This window comes from Leptosomus discolor, chromosome 1, assembly GCF_034619465.1.
Source record: "Leptosomus discolor isolate bLepDis1 chromosome 1, bLepDis1.hap2, whole genome shotgun sequence".
NCBI classification, from domain to species: Eukaryota; Metazoa; Chordata; class Aves; order Leptosomiformes; family Leptosomidae; genus Leptosomus; species Leptosomus discolor.
In genome coordinates this window covers 204,908,353-204,924,927 of record NC_141391.1, presented here as the reverse complement: position 1 = coordinate 204,924,927, position 16,575 = coordinate 204,908,353, and the positions used below count along the sequence as shown (strand labels likewise).

General features: G+C 38.1%; 1 protein-coding gene across 2 annotated transcripts in view; it reads right to left on the bottom strand.

Moving 5' to 3' along the window:
• Positions 1-16,575, bottom strand: part of RELN (reelin) — a 297,464-nt gene that overhangs the window by 91,973 nt on the left and 188,916 nt on the right. For both annotated transcript variants that reach the window (XM_086474260.1, XM_086474253.1), the window contains exons 15-20: positions 15,655-15,783; positions 14,387-14,496; positions 11,421-11,487; positions 10,218-10,451; positions 9,469-9,630; positions 4,986-5,222 (exon numbers count right to left, since the gene is read on the bottom strand). In XM_086474260.1, the coding sequence (XP_086330386.1) occupies positions 4,986-5,222; positions 9,469-9,630; positions 10,218-10,451; positions 11,421-11,487; positions 14,387-14,496; positions 15,655-15,783 (939 nt within the window). The remainder of the gene's footprint in view (positions 1-4,985; positions 5,223-9,468; positions 9,631-10,217; positions 10,452-11,420; positions 11,488-14,386; positions 14,497-15,654; positions 15,784-16,575) is intronic.

The window sequence follows — 16,575 nt, the reverse complement described above, 5'->3', positions numbered from 1 at the left end:
ACACTAGCCTTCAAAACAGAATGTTTTTAAGAAAGTTCATGTAGAATGAAAATTGCCTCCCTCCCTTTAGTTTGAGATATTTACTTAGTGTCTTCAGAACTACTATAGTCCTTTCAGCTTCAACATTTTCTAAGACTATTCTTAAATGTGAACAATTTAGGTATTGGATGTTTTTAAAGACAATCACTGCAAATCATCATGCAAAAATAAAAATCTACTTTCAGTACAGTGGTGATGAAGAGAATAATCTAATTCAAGGTTGCCCTTATGGCTGAGTAAGTTACAGTTTATCATCTTAAATAAGAAAATCTAGTCTTTCAATACTGTACAATAAAACATATTAGGTTCTACTTCTGTAAAATTCAAGGTCACAATGAAGTCAGTGTAAGGACTAGGAATACAAGTCAGTGTTATTTAGCACTCTTTTAAATTAGTTCTCTGACCCAGACGGTTTTCTATAGCAACCTCTCCAGAGACAGCAGTTAAGCCATAAATGTCGGCATCCTACCTTAAAGCTTCAGAAAAAATTACTGAAAGCTGAAATTAGTTTTGTCATTATCAAATTGCTGTTAGTTGGCACAAGATAATATCCAGGCTCCTTTTTACCCTCTGACTTCGCTTTCCGTGTCTTTATTTCCTAAAGGTTGGTCCAACTCATGGCACCATATGAAACTACACAGTACAGTGATCAGCACCATGAACCAACTGTGGATGGACGCTCACTTCACTGCTGGGCCATGGGCAACTGGACCAGAAGGCAGTAAGTTGCCTTGGAAAACCATATCTCAGGTGTTTGCTCTTTCAGTCAGTGTTTTTCTTCTCAATGGGAAGGATAATTTTAAGATGAGCTGAGGATATAATCTATACTCCTCAGCGGTCCAGCTGGCAACCTGCAGTTTGTGGCTTCATTGTTAGAACTGAATGCATCTCAGAAGAGTTTGGATAATTCCTGAATTAATTTTTCTTCCAGACTTTATCTTGTACTGACAAAAAAATGCAAATTTGAAAGTGAAAGCTGACTTGGTCTGAAGTAGTTTTAATTTCTACAGTGCAGCTTGAAATTTCATGGCTGATGTGGGAAACCAAGGTTTTACTGAAGCCCTCTTGGGAAATCTATGCCAGTACAACCAGGCTTCTCAAGTATGTCACCCATGTCCAGTGTAATCAGCTGAAAGTTATGTGTAGCAGTGTTTTGGAAAATGATTTGGCATTGCACACGTAAACCTGGGCACAAAACATCAGTTACCTAAAGCTCGTTGAATCGAATAAAGGAGTTGAAACTAAACAGTTTGATGAAGCCTTTGCCCAGAAGCTGTCTTCACCAAAGTGATGGAAGACAAGTGAAGGACTGGTACTCACCATAGGTGCAAATAATTAAATATTTTGTTTTGTCTTTGTCTCCTTCTATTCAATTCTCTCTTTTCAATATTACTGGTTTAAAACCGGGGAAAAAATCCTAAGATCTAATCTTTTTTATTGGTGGCATTCAGGTCATGATTAAACCACTAGAAATTCATTATTCATTTTCATTTAGCAGCTTAACCACTGGGTATTGTACACAGTACCTTAAGTAAGCATTGTTTTAAAGTCAAAACAGCTCTTTAGAATGGATATTAAAGAAATGTGAAAAAGGAAGCTAGTGATGAGACGAAGACAGTCTGTGATGCTCCATAAGAAACTCTTTTAAGGGGAGGAAATCCCATTATGGGTTCACAAAGTCCTTTATCATCCGCAAATTGCCTCCAGCTGAACAAGGGTAGCATTAAAGGTGGGAGCTCCACACCTTACTTGCCACTTCTCTCTCCCATGTACATGGTTAGGGGTATGCTCTTCTGCTGGAATACAAAATGTTTTCTTTGTTCTGCAAGTCATGCAGCTGGAATACATTTCCAGATTTTGTAAAAGACAGTGATGTCCCTGGCATAACAATAATTAACTAAAAAGTCTTCAGAAATGAGAGTGCAGAGGCTACATTTTTCTATAAATATGTAGCTGTGAGTTGGTTTCTAGCGCGTATATAATTAGACCTGTGGAGGCACAGGAACACAATACCCATAGGTGCCCTCAGAACAATCGCTCTCCCTCCAAGCACTGCTAACTAATTGGTACTTCTGGGAATGATATCACAGCCAATGTCAGCCAACCTGCACTGCTCCAAAGTGCTCTGGGATCCCCAGAGTTACCACGTTTTCAAGGCTGGTACTTTCAGGAATACTGAAAAGCCACATGGATGCAGCTGGTTTTGTAAAGCCACATTGACCAAGATTATTGACGTTGATGGCCAAATGCTCACGCCAGTCCCAGCTTTGCTTCCATCAAAAGCAGGAGTCGTCCATGTGTTTTTACATCACATAATATCTACTTTGTTAAATAATTCCTAAATATATTAATATGTTTTAATTAAGTCAATTACCTGAAAGAAAGCTTTTGCACATTACAGAGTAATAATTAATTAGTTTAAAAGACAAAACATTTTATAAACACAGGTGAACTATCAAGCTGATGTAGGGGCAATTGTATTACATTGCTCCGTAAGGATAGATTGTTATAAGCCAGTTTTACAGTCTTGTCCCAGGCTGCTCTAGGGATAGTGGGACACTCTATTGTCCGTTACATTGAGTTAAACCATAATGTCATAATCTGACTGAAGACAGTTTATTTATATTATGCTATTTTATTTGTGTCCAGATGAATATTAAAAAAAAAAAAAAAGTGTTACCACCCTTAACAATACTTAAATGCATTTCAACATTCAAGCAAATGCCTTCAACAGAGGCAGTTGGGTCAAAACCTTGCCTGCATATGAGCATTTTGGAGAAGTGATGGATTAACATACACCATCAAACATTTAATTTTAAAAGTATTCTGGGGTCCTTTCGGTATACTAGATATGCTTGCTGTAACAAAGCCTAAGAACCAATCTGAAACCACATGTTGATGATTACAATCAAATGAAGTGACTGTTCCAGATATAGACCATTGTAAAAACTCAAAAATCATCTTTGCTCAAAATATGTGTATTTCAACAAACCCCTCTTTTCTAAATGAAGACAGATTTTGAAAAGAACAATCTCCCTTTTCCACAAAAATAAAAATCCCCCTCCTCAGTTTTCCTCATTTTTAAGGATAAATATTTCAGATTTACAGATTCTGAGGCAGAAATGGAGGCCTAATAGGCAACTAAAGGCAATTCACTGGAAAAGGGCTGGGGGATGACACCCTGGAAAATGATTTATAGCATATTTGCCATAGTTCTACTAATGAAAAAGCAGTTGTCAGACTTTTCTCAAGAGAGTGGTGTCAATGCTACTGCAAACTCTGCTCATAGAAAGTCATGAGTTAGAAAATGAGAACCAAATGGACTCTCAGCTGGGAAAAGCCAACAATAATTAATTTAACTAGCAGCCATTTGTACAGACTTCGCCTAAGTTTAAAAATTTCCCTTGAGAGAAACAAGGTCAGTGAAGGATAGAGTTCATGTCTTCCAGTGATAATGAAAAACACTTGTACATAAATAGTAAGGAAATATTGCAAAGGCTTAGATTATTTGATGCATGGAAAGTTCAACATTTCCACTATGACTGAGCACTACAAATCCTAGCCAAGATATAGGACAGAGAATTTAGCTTAGCGTTTATTATTTTGGTGCTAATTTAGAGTCATAGGAGGAAAGCAGAGTAACCTCTGCTATCTTAAATAAGCTAACCCCCTCCCCATGATAAACTAGTCTTACAAGAACAGAGGGAAAACAATGTCATTAAGGGGCTTTCATTCCAATTCTTTGATGAAGAAGATGCAAACGGTTTGAGCCTTAACATGTTGTTTCATTTTAATGAGCAGCGAGTACCTTCCTTGTCCTTATTAAAGTGGTTAATGGTGCTTCCACTGCCTCATTATCACTGCTAGAACACATTCAGTGTTGTTCCTACTGCTAAGCCAACTCCTTTTAGTTTGACAGATGATCAGAAAGTCAAATCAGACTGCTCAGAGATACCTGATAATAAAATTCCAACAGTGTTTCTCCGAGTGTCCATGGGGACACTAAAATTATTTATTTTTTCTTGAGGTTTCCTATAATTACTGTGATTGTACTTTCTCCAAATAAATATATCTGTGCCAATTAAAGCCATACTGGGTATATATGTTGATCAGACTAGCATGAAACTGTTACTTGGTTTTAAGAAAAACACAGATTACACTGAGCTTCCCTTGTATTAATTCCAAATGTTACATTTATATACTCCAGAATTAAATTTTGTGAAGCACGTAGGTTAATGTTTTACTAAAAAAGCTTATTTTTACACAGTCCTAACAGAATTTTCTTTTTCTTTGTTTTTCACTTCTTTTTCTTTTCTTTAATTTTCTTTTTTTTTTTTTTTTTTTTTTTTTTTGCTTTAGGGCAAGTGATATTTTCTTGCTTTTGTTTCTAAATACACAGCACATTTTAGGCATAATTGCAATATGTCATAATACTGATCACAGTGTAAATAACCGAAGGGATATAATACCAAAATAACTACAAATGGCTAACATCATTCTACCAATATTCTGCTGCCTTTCCTTTTTGGAGTGTAATCTAGTGGCTATGTAGATAGATCTAAACATCACTTACAAAATATTCAGAGTCTGTACTTTATAGACTATTTTGTAACCTGTATACCCATACTAACCTGACTGGATTTTAAATTAAGATTATGAAAATTTTTTAAATTGTTTCTGTTAGGATATTTTTTAAATATTTTGTGGGAAAAGAATGCTACATTCAAGGTTCCCATCAAACACAAATCTCTGTGCAATGGGGTGTAAAAACTTACTGCTAATTACAGTTAGATTAGCGACTGTATTTTTGTTCATAATGTGAGAATGAGAGACAGTTACTGTGAATAGCTGCCAGAAAGACTCATTTGCAGAAATGACCTGATCCTTAGCGAGATAAATTGACGAAGAAAACAAAAGCAGAACGGAAATTAATACATGTTTCTCACCAAAGAGTCCAGTCATGTCCACAGTAGGGCTGGACATTTCCCAGGTAGAATCCCAGAGACTGTGTGACTTCAACTAGGTTGGTGAAGTCCAGACTGATGCTATTGAAAAGCACAGAGGTCATGATGATTTCATCGATTGCCCACACGTCTTCGCCTTGAGAAGAGTGATATGGTTGCCACCATCTGAACTGAATGCCAATCTGTCTTGCATCTTCAGGCAGCTCCACTGAAATTATTCTGGAAAACCAAAATTACTATTGAAATTTTCACTGTTTGTAATACATCCATGGGGATATATTTTATGGTTATCTTTTCTTACTGACCTTAAAAATCATGGGTTAAATTCAGCCTGCAAATACCTTAGCACCTACCAGTGTAGCTTCTACCAGTGACAGGGACAGGGGAATCATTAGTTCTCTTGGTAGTCAATGTATTTATGGAAAGACAGCCATGTGCAAAAGCCACAAAAAAGAGTTTCCACCAATTTTGTAAATTTTGCTGCAACTTTGGAGCTCTCTGTAAATTTAAAGGTGCTCTTCCTTCCCGGAAGAAACCTGAATGCCCTCCATTTGAAGCCCAGGAGCTTAGACTGGCAAAAGGATGATTAGCTGACAAGGATTTATGAATTCCAGCTCCATTTTGTCGGACTCAGTGGATTTTATCCTGGTTTGAAGACATGCATCTTCTTAACATCTGTGCTTGTTTCTGCACAGCACTGATGTCATGCTTGTATTGCTCTTGTCCTAGAAGAATCCACCCCTGTAAATTGCCACGTTCAAGCAGAAAAACTTCATCTTGTCAGGCAGTGTGATTATGTGTAGTCTTTTATGGCAGACACTTTTCTTCTGCAGTTGCATAGAGATGCAACTGGAGATGAGTCCCAGGCGCTTCTCCTGGTATGCAATGTCACCTGATTTGCCATGGCAGCTATGTCAACAAACCTATAATTGACAAACTGCAAAGAAAATGAAGAGTAATATCTAATTTCCAGGAGCAATTATTGTATACAACAGCAGGGAGCATGCATTAATTGCCACAGCAACGACACCTTCTTGAAAGCTCCATAAATCACCAGGACCATGGTGCCCCACACAACTCACGTGAGTCTACGAAACAGATCGGCAACAGGGACATTTGTCTCCCTTGGTGTACAATTGCTTGCTGGCTAAAGGGTTTTTGGCAAGCTCATCATGTAGCTGACATTTTTCTTTCACTCTTAGAGGAAATGCGGATAAAATGGCAAATCAGGTAAACTGGAAACATCATTTTATACTTTAGCACCAAGATTTTTCCAGATTTAAGGCTAAGCTGCCCGTATTAATGTTTTGTACCGCACACATGAAACAGTCTTGTGCCTGTGGCGCTCTTAGTGCAAAACCACGCTCTTAAAAATGACTTGCTAAACTGCCCTTGCAAAGAGTAAATTTATATCACGGCTGTTTAATGTCGCACTGATTTTAAAGAAGAATATGTTAATCCACTAGCAAGAAAAAATCAAATGACTTGGCTAAACAAGTGGGAAGCACTCAAAAGGTCCTGGCTGGCATTTCTAGGAGCTGCTTTCTGCCAGTTGTAGGCTGGAGAGAGAGGTGTTGAGGGACAGCCAGAGGTGACGGCTACCGTGTCCCCATGGCAAGGGACCAGTAATGTACTCATATTATGTATACCAGATACCTTTCTTTTGCCACTCAAATAAATATGCTTGAATAATTTCATACTCTTCTTAGAGAAAGACCAAGTTCTGTTACTTTCTAGCACGCGAATAAACTATGAAGAGTTTCTTTCTACCAAGGATTCCTGAATAAGCAGCAACTCCACAACTTTTTGGGTCAATTTTCAAAGGCAAAAATGACACTAAATCAATACTGTTGTTAAAAGGAACTGATGACTTTGTCTTCCATGGTTCAGTAAGGTGAACCTGAGGAAAGCCAGTGCCCTGGCTAGGAGGAGCACTGTATCCAGCATACGCCATGAAGCACTTGGCACTTGCGTGAGCTAATGCTCTGTTATAATCCTGGGCATATTTCTCTGCTGGTTGCTGTCTCTGATGCCTGCATCTTCCCTTTTACTCTTAACTCTCATAAGCTCGCCCACGTGGACACTAATTCTCACTGACAGTAATTTACAGGAAATCCTAAATCGTGACATATACCACTGATACACCTATTGGATGTTAAAATATTTAACACATGTTAAAATAAATTTCTCATCCATGGGGATTAGGCAAACACAATTTAAAAACACTGCTGTAAACCACTGTATATGGCACATACGTTAGTATGCAGAACCTGACTACATCTCCAGTTGCAGCAGCTTCTCCTGTCTGGCTTAGATTTGTCGGAGATAGATGGAGAGGGAGGGGGATTCTAGCTAATGACTTTTCTGCTGCAGAGAAGAAAAGTGTTCCTACTAACATTACCAGCTACCATTAGATTTCTTAAAAACCAGCTGGGAGACCTTTGCTCTGATCTCATTCTTTCAAGCTATGCGCATACCTAATATTGAAAAGCCACCGCTGTTCTCCTCAGAAGAAAAATGCAGCTGTCAAATGTTAGCAGATTAAATGCACCTTTTCAGCAGAACATTAAATGTGTAATTATTTTTTGTATGTCTGAAGAGTAATTAAAATCCTGGATACAGATTGATTGCCAAACTTTGCAGGAGTCCATCTATGTTACCAAAAATGCTGATATTTTCAGACAACATAATATGAAAAGGTGAAGCTTTCTTCATGTTCTTCATCATAATTATTGCCAGCATTATCTTCAGGTTTGTATGTCTGTCATTTTTCTATATCTACCCAGTGGCCTATACATACCACATGGCAAGACCTTTCTAACCTGTTTATGTTGTGCTTTAGCTCTTTGCACTTTCATCACAACAGAAATTGTCTTTCAAGCTTAATCTCAAAAAGCAAACAAGTCTCTGGCATCAATACAACTTACTACATTTATATCTTAAACTTCATTAAAATCAGTCACTGGAATGTGTATTTTCCTTTTTGTTATAAAATTTTCATAGTGCTATATATTAAAAACCTTTAGGGAAATATAATTCCTACAGCAATAATCTTGAATCTAAGAGTTAGAAACAGGGCCATATAAAATATATATGTGACTATAATAAGAGATGGGAAAGGAGATTTTGAAGAAGACTTATGAGTGTTCCAGTTTGTAGGATCTTTCCTTTGGAAACATTTAAAACATCAGAAATTAAAGTCTACATGGAGTATACATCTACCAAATACAGTCATCCCTCTCAGATTTTTGAGTATTTCTTATAGCTCCCAGGAAATATATTTAATATTACAAGTATTTTTTCTACTGGAATATTCTTAACCACATTTTGTATATTGTAATTTTGTACTGAGTTGTTAACAAGATGAGGAAATCTATTATTTTTTTTTAAATTCACCGATCTGAGCTCCATAAATGTAAATAACTAAAATTATATGTAGTTAAAAGTGACTTGCAGACTATCTGCAGTCCCACCCCTGAGGTTGTCTCAGGCATTATCCTGGAATTCTCTGGAGAGGTAGAGAAGAGCACACAGAGCAATACCCCGTGCAAAGCTGCTCTTGGGCAGGAATGGACCAGCTGGGACAGGACCAGTGATGCCACCGTTGGCTCTGCCTCTCGTGTGCCCCCTAGCAGAGCAACTCCTTTCACTGGGATTTATTGGCTCTGCTGCAGTCAAGGTGGATGCTTCCAGGTTCGAGTGGGATTGTTCTGGGCTTGTGGTACAGCTGTTCTCATGGAGACTCCTGATTTTGCATTGATTTATTAAAATTGGTGGCTGGTCTGACAAATGTAACAGTAAAGAATACCCTCTTCTCTAAACACATCAGATACATTCCTTTCTAAGATGACACCAAACATAGCTGCTGCTAGACTAGACGAGCTTTTTGTTCAGCTTCTTGATGATTTGTACAATTCCCATTGTCACCAGCAGGTCCTCCCAGGGCACTGAATCCAGCCCACAAGCACAGGCATAGTCGTGTCATCTCGCCTGGAGTGACCCTCACAGTCAGATTTTGTTTCAGCTGTCCTGTGCTGCCTGCAAACTCCAAATCCCAGAGGATGGTGTACTGAAGGTATCTATGTCTTCAAAACTACAAATAATTTATGTTAATTTTTCTTTACAAGTGCCTGCTTCCATGGGAAAAGACATGCCGCTGTTTCCCACAAGTGTATTTCTACCCCTCTTCCCGCACTGCCTGGCTTGTTCTATCACATCACCTGAGACTCGAATGCCATTAAATCCATGTGTTCATTTTTAGGGAAGCAGGCAAAAATGGGAAGTGCCAAGAACAACTGCAAAATTTTAAAGAAAAGTGGTAACTTTCAGTGTGCAGTAAAAGATCTTCACTCCACTCCCTCCTGCACCATGTGAGCAGATGTACTTACTCTCCGCACTGCAGTGACTACCACTACCAGCATTGACTGCATGTAGATAACACTCTTCATAATATTTATGCATATACCTTGGCTCGTGGTAATTGAGATAAGAATAGTGTTCCAGTAGTTTCCAGGTAATCCCGTTGTCGTAGGAGTAGTGCAGCAGCACTCCTTCCCCAGGCTGGTCGGGTGCTTTGCAGGTACTCAGCACTGACTTGCTGCCCAGGCGCAGTGTGAACTGCAGGAACCTGGATCAGAATTACACAAATATTTATAGGGTACCATTTGCATAGTGTTTTGGTTTGTTTTTTTCCTAACCAGGTTGTTTTCAGATCTTCTCAATCTAGACAAATTTTGATAAATATCAGTTATGGGATTTCATACGTGCTATTTGTTTTTACTGTCAAGTAATGCAATGTGGCACGTATAGTTAAAAAATGCCAATCATTACAGCATTTAATTATTTATTAGGCACTGAAGGGGAGGAAGAGATAGTGAATGGATCTAATCATCTGCCACAAGCTGTCAAATAAACACAACCTTATAAATAATTAATTAGCACTTGGCTTTGACACTCAGGTTTGATATTAACATTTCATATTTTCCATCTGAGCTGTACAATAACTTCCCTCCAGTCTGTTTTGGGCTCTGTTGTTTACAAAGCAGGAGGAAAAAAGACAAGGCTATGAAATCATCATTAAAATATGGAACTAGGAGTTTTTAAAAAACTTTTCTTCCTGCTAAAACAATCGGCTTAATAATGCACAAAGTTGTAGCTGGAAAGGGAGGGGTTCCCCAATTTTTTTTCCCCACAATACTGCTCTTTCTCTCTCACCTGGACTGGGAGCTGTCAAGGAAGGATGTGATAAGCTGGCGCCTCCCATCCTTGTTGAAGACCAGGGCCTTGCCACTGGCCAGGACCCCACAACCGAAGCTGACCTCAGCCCCCCGGATGGAGTAAAAATTGTGGTAGGAGGAGAGGCGGGAGCTGGTGAAGCTCTCTGAGATGAACACGGGGAAGGTCTGCGATGCCATCTCACATGCAGGCCCTGAAAAGCCAGGGTCGCACCTGCAGGTGAAGAAGATTGAACAGCATCATTAACGACCCGTCTTCTCCTGAGGTTGGTTGGCAAACCAACACAGTGGCTGCAGTTGTTGCTGGACTGAGGATGCCTACAAAGTCCCTCTTAAATCTAAGGACAAAGGACTTCTTTAAACTTTATTTACGTATTGCATAGCAAATGACTTTCTTTTAGCTAGTACTTACTTATCCAATTTTAAAAAATCATAGTTATGAACACCCCACCAATCTACCCATAACACACAACACAGAAATACTTTTATTCATTTTTGGAACAAAAATACTGCTGACATAAAACACAGTTGTTCATGGGTAAAATGATTAATTTGCTTTTATCTGTGGCACGACAGATATGATTACAAGAAATTGTAATAATCAATCTATAATTGAAATAACAGAATAGAGTGCCCCATGGGTCATGCTCTTCTTAATACCTAAAAATATTTACATGAATAATTTCAATGCGCTTACTGGTTTTGAGTAAGTACCTTTAATTTTTAGGTTGGAACCCTTTTAACAAATCAGATTTTCAGAAAATAGTGGAGTGCTGACCTTCCTTCTTTGAGGTCTGTTAGGCTATGGGGTATTAGAACTATGAAAATTGTGATTCTTTCCCAAAATTTAGTATAAAAGTGGTAAAGTCCCAAATCATCTCTAAAACCAGTATAAAGCATACATCACTGACATTTCAGTATGCTCCGTGGCACATTTTAAGGTGAACTGGAAGTTAGACCCTCTCCCAAAAGAAAATTATATTAAAAAATATTAAATATGCTGCTGTTTAGAAAGACTGATCTTTAGCTTTCCAGTGAGCTTTATGCATTCTGAGGGCTATGCTAGTTTTATATTTAGTCATCTCAAAAAGCAAGGGATGAAATGAAAATCACTTCAACTTTCAGATCATCAAGTGAACTATGTGAGAGAAATTGAATACAAGTACTGAATTATAACTCTTACTTGCAGCCATTTCTAGTACACTGTCCTCGCCCTGAGCAGAATTTGAGGCAAGATGGACCAATATAAACTGCAGAGAAAAGAAATCAGTTAAATGAAGGGTTACGTTATGTGATAAACGGAATATAATGAATACAAGAAAGTATACAGACCTGATCATACAGTTATTGTATTTGTCTTAATACCCCTAGCTGGAAGATGTCTACAAAAGCATAAAATGCATTTGACTGTGTCAAGGATAGCCAGGGATAATTTATTGTTTAATGAGTAATGTCTATCTGTGGCTTGAGACACGAGTGATATTTTATTTAATGTATCTGATTTTTCTAAGCCTGTGAATGAGATCAGGTGATTTGCTATGCATTGACCATTTTCTTGCCTTCCTTTTTCTTAATCTTATTTTGGAGATGTAATACTATATGTATTAGTACATTCCAATAGCAGTCTTGTAGATTTTAAAATCCAGTGCTGCTGCTTCTCTCACCGAAATCCGCATACTTAACTTCACTGGACTTACTGGAATTAGAACCTGCTCTGATATGTCTTAAGTAACTGTTAAATATACACTTTTACTGATTCTTTCAAATGGAATAAAACTCCAAATCATATGTACTCAAAAATAATCCAGACTTGTTTTACTCTTCTACTTCATCATCCTCCAATGACTCCTAGTCAACAGTCTTGATATTTTGTCAACAATATGAAGAATGGAAAGATGAGCAAATCTCAGTATAATCTACATCTCATTGCACTACCATAAAGAAAAGCATTAATCTGGGTACAGACGAAATGTATTGATCTGGGTGTAGCCCAAAGAAATAATTTGTGGGCAATATTCTTTCAATACAATATGATAAATAGCCTTAACCTTGAATAGTGTCATCTTTTCTGTTGAAGAATGTCTATTATTTGGAGTTGTCCGCTTGTACTGTGACTTTTGGAATGTCATCCAAGTAGCCACCAATCTGAAATCATCTACAACGAGCAGTACTTATTCCTTCTCCTAGTTTTATGATGCTGCCCATCACAGCAGTGTGCCAGTACTCCCTCTAAATGGCTGTTATCTACCCCCTGTAACTAACTCCCCATCAGTTTTCATGTCATTTCTAGATTTTCTCACTTTTGAGGGTGCAAAAATTCTGTTCTGTCTGATTTCTTTGAGTCTTTTGAGGTCTTTTTGAGGGGGTGGTAAAAGTAGAAGGGTTAAAGATGTAATGATGTCGTTCAAGATGAAAAAAGCTTTATGGAAATTGGCAGTTTTCCAGTGTTTCTAAAAGATGGCCAGCTTCCAGATTTCATTTAAAACTTAATTCACATAAGAAACAGTTGTGAAGCTCAAAGTCAGAGTGCTGAATCCTTGAAAATCTTCCTCTCTTCAAGAATTCGAGTGGCTTGCCAATATTTGTAAGTCTTTCCCTACAATACAGTGTAAAGCTTCAGTTTCACTAGTATCTAACAAAGGAGGCATGCTAAACTTCAGAAACATGTTCATCTTTAAGACTTGATTCTCATATCACAGTTCTACACCTCAAACAAATTTCAGAGCAGGCACTTTTTGGGCAGATGGTTGGTAAAACTTCTTTTGAGATGGTACACACTGGAAAATGCAGCATCCTTTGATGGAATTGCATATTGTTCTACAAGCAAAGGTAGTGCAGATATATGAATTGTCCATTGATTTTAAAAACCTGTTGTTTCGTTCTGTTGTAAAGAATTTGGATCCTTGGATGGATTTAATCTTGCTCTTGTTTCCGTGAACATCTATAAGCACCTCCAACACTTACAGTTTGCATTTTGTTACGTAGGAACTCATCTTTGCAGATACTCACAGGCATCTTCTTGTGTTTGTATACCTAAATTTTCCCTTAATTTTACTTTATTTTGGATGTATGTCATCATCACTAAAGCATTAATACTCTATCCAGAATGTTAAGATGATGCTACTTCCCATTAATATGATTAACAGAAAAACTTTACTAATTTTTGTGAAAATCTTTCATTTGTGGCATTACCTTATCACCTTCAAGGATTTTCTTTTCAAAACTAGACATGAATCTATTTTAAGAATTTTGCAAAACGTAACTATTTACCATTCCCAGGCTCTGTATCAAACCTTACTAGGAATCACTACAAAATTTCACAGGCTGTTGTAAATCTTTAGATTACATACTTCACACATCTAACAAAACAAATTCTGGATGTAGTAAGGTTAATGAGCAAGCTAAAAAATTTGCACATTCTCATGGTTAACCCTTTCAACCATGCTTATTTCTGCATTTCATATATTATGTCTATTTTACCCTGTGTTCCTAAATACTTTTTCTGTGATTCAAAGTATTTCCTTTCCAGACTGGCCCTGGTTATCCTCTGCACTATGTTTTCTAATTATATGAGTCAATATAAGCTCCTCTCAGTTCTTCATATCCATTTAAAGAACAGGCAGGTGAAAAATAATTTCCTAAAAGAATAATAGTTCCATGAAACAGATAGTACTTTGCCCCTGAAGATACTGTAAATGGTGTAAAAGTTTCGTCAGTGTTTTGGTAGCAGCATTGCTTTATGAAGGTCTTCTATGTCCAGAAGGAAAAATATGTCCCAGATGCTGTAACTGTTGCTTAGGCTGGCACAGTACATGTACTTAATAGTGCAGTGCAGTACCTATTTATGTAATTAAGACTAAGCATTCAGAAGAAATGTTATATTAAGCCCTTGCCACCAATATGTCTTCCTGGAGAATCTTCATTTTAAAGAAAAAAAAAAAAGGGTACTCTACTAGACTATTGTCTTTTCAAATGGCAGAATTCCCCCCTAGCTTCAAAATTGGCCTGTTACCAAGTGCAGGTAAGAAGAAAAGGAAATTAATAAACTGAAAATCCTTTGACTTTTGATTGTGGAAAATAGGTTTACTTGGAGCAGCATATAAAAATTTACTCTTCTAATGTATCGTGATCATGAAGAAGAATACTAACTATTATCAATTGCCCACATATTTCCGAGGATTGGTCCTGTTTGTCTCCATCGAATCCTGGTGTCACTTGTTAATGCAGCGTTGGGAAGGGGAATAGTTATTCGATTCCACCTGAAATACATATAACACAAATGCTAGCATTTTACACTGAGAGTCATTAAGCAACTGTATGTTTTGCAGTTGTGCTGTCATATACTGAAAGCCTTGTGAGAATTTTAAATTCTAAAATCTGCTCAAATGAAGCAGTGAAGTTTCTGCGGCTTCAGAAAATACAAATGAAAAAAAAGAACATTGTCCATGATATTTTCATACAATATATTAATGTTAATTATTACATTATAAAACCCAGCCGTGTTTTTCCCCTGTATGAATGCATGAAGCCAGGAAAAACCTTAACCTGCTTCGCTGCCATGACTTCTCCATCACAATGAAAATCTCCTAAATTGCGTGCTGAATTAAACCTTTCAGTACACGTGAGCTCTGTTTGATGGAAGTCCTTGAGGGTGAGAAGAGGGGCCCAGAGGATTCGGCCTGCTGTGGTCTGGGCCATCATTCTCATATCATCCACAGGGGCTACACTTCCTACACACACTGGGGGTAACGGTTCCCATGAAAGGTACAGGAATGGGGGGGTCACCAGGTCATAACAATGCTTCAAGTACACTTTGTTTTCATAGTCACAGCCACTGCTCTGAGCTGTCTGTGGAAGCTGGGATACAGAAAGATACATGGTCAAGGGATTTGCGCTATGCAACAAGATGTCACAGTTTATTTTATGGTTAGAATAGTACCAAAGAGACTTAATAAAGAGAAAGGTTGATATAAGGAAGTGACACTAACAACCATCCTCACCTTCAGAAGCACAGAGGATGTGCTTCATCGTAACTCTATATTGAGATTTCAAGTGAGTAAAGGTGTCTGAGGATGTAAATATGGCTTTGACTTATGGTTCCTCTGACTAAGAAGAAAATTTTTGTGGATTTGACAAGGTATAACTTTTCTTCTAATTATCAGTATGCTGCCCACAGAGGGTTTTTTTTTGTCATTTATCTTTAGCATCAGGAAAAAAATATTATACCACAGAAGCAGCCCCGTATATTTCAAACTTCATTCCTGGGCAGCCAGGAGACCAGAACATTCCTTCCTTGCTGTCCTCAGCTAGTCAAAAATGAAAGATGACACGGGTTGTGTGTTTTGCTGCTTTCTTCTGCCACCTATAATTCACTTCTCTAATCTTGCATCTGTTAGCTTTGCAGAGAACACTCTCACCCGCTGTAATTTTCAGAGGCGTAGACGGTGCTGTGGGGCAGGTGTGGCCCAGCACATATCTCAGGCAAACACTCGGTATGGAGCAGGGACCAAGAGCGACCATGGTTGGTTGAAAACTCCAAGCTGACACTGACAACACAGTGAAGGAAAGAAAGCAGAAAGACACCATGAGCCTACCTGGCAGAGATATGAAAGTAGAAGTACCGACACTGAGGAACTACCAAATCTGGTATTTCTAATAACTGATGCTAAAACACGAAATAATTTTAGGCAAACATTGAATACAACAAATCCTGAAAATACAAACAAGAAACAAATGTGAGTGTTTAAAAAACAAAAGGGTAGTCTATAGACTGAGGATTATCTAAACACCTAGTCCTTGTTTGGCCACCACCTAGCTAGCATTTCTGTGCTGCTGCTGTTAAACGAGATGATGCTACTCATATTTCAGCTGGAAATGATTTCAAAAATAACGAGGAGAAAACTTGGATTACTCAGAGCTAGATAGAATCACGTGAGCACAGGACACTTTTATAAGTGTCAGCTGCTAACCATTACATCTTCGGAAGGTAGTAAAAGACCACTAGTAATTCATGTACTGGCTGGCTCTTCCATTGCTAATAAATATTAACTTCATTGAACTCCTCGGTTGTCTGCACCCTCCACTCACTGTGCCTAAATGGAGATCATAAAAGCACTATGGAACAGTGAAAATGGCCAGCCCCCGCTGAGGGCTGCAGAAGGTGGAGGGGACCCAGGGAAAGGCACCCTTCAGAGAGCCCCTGTAGCAGACAGGCTTACTCCCACCTTGTAGAGCCTGGAGAGTTCAGTGGTGAATTTTTGTGACTTTTGTGGCATAACCATATGCAAAAACTCCAGATTTGCTTGGAAAAAGGCTGCTGTTCTCTGGTTTCATAGACT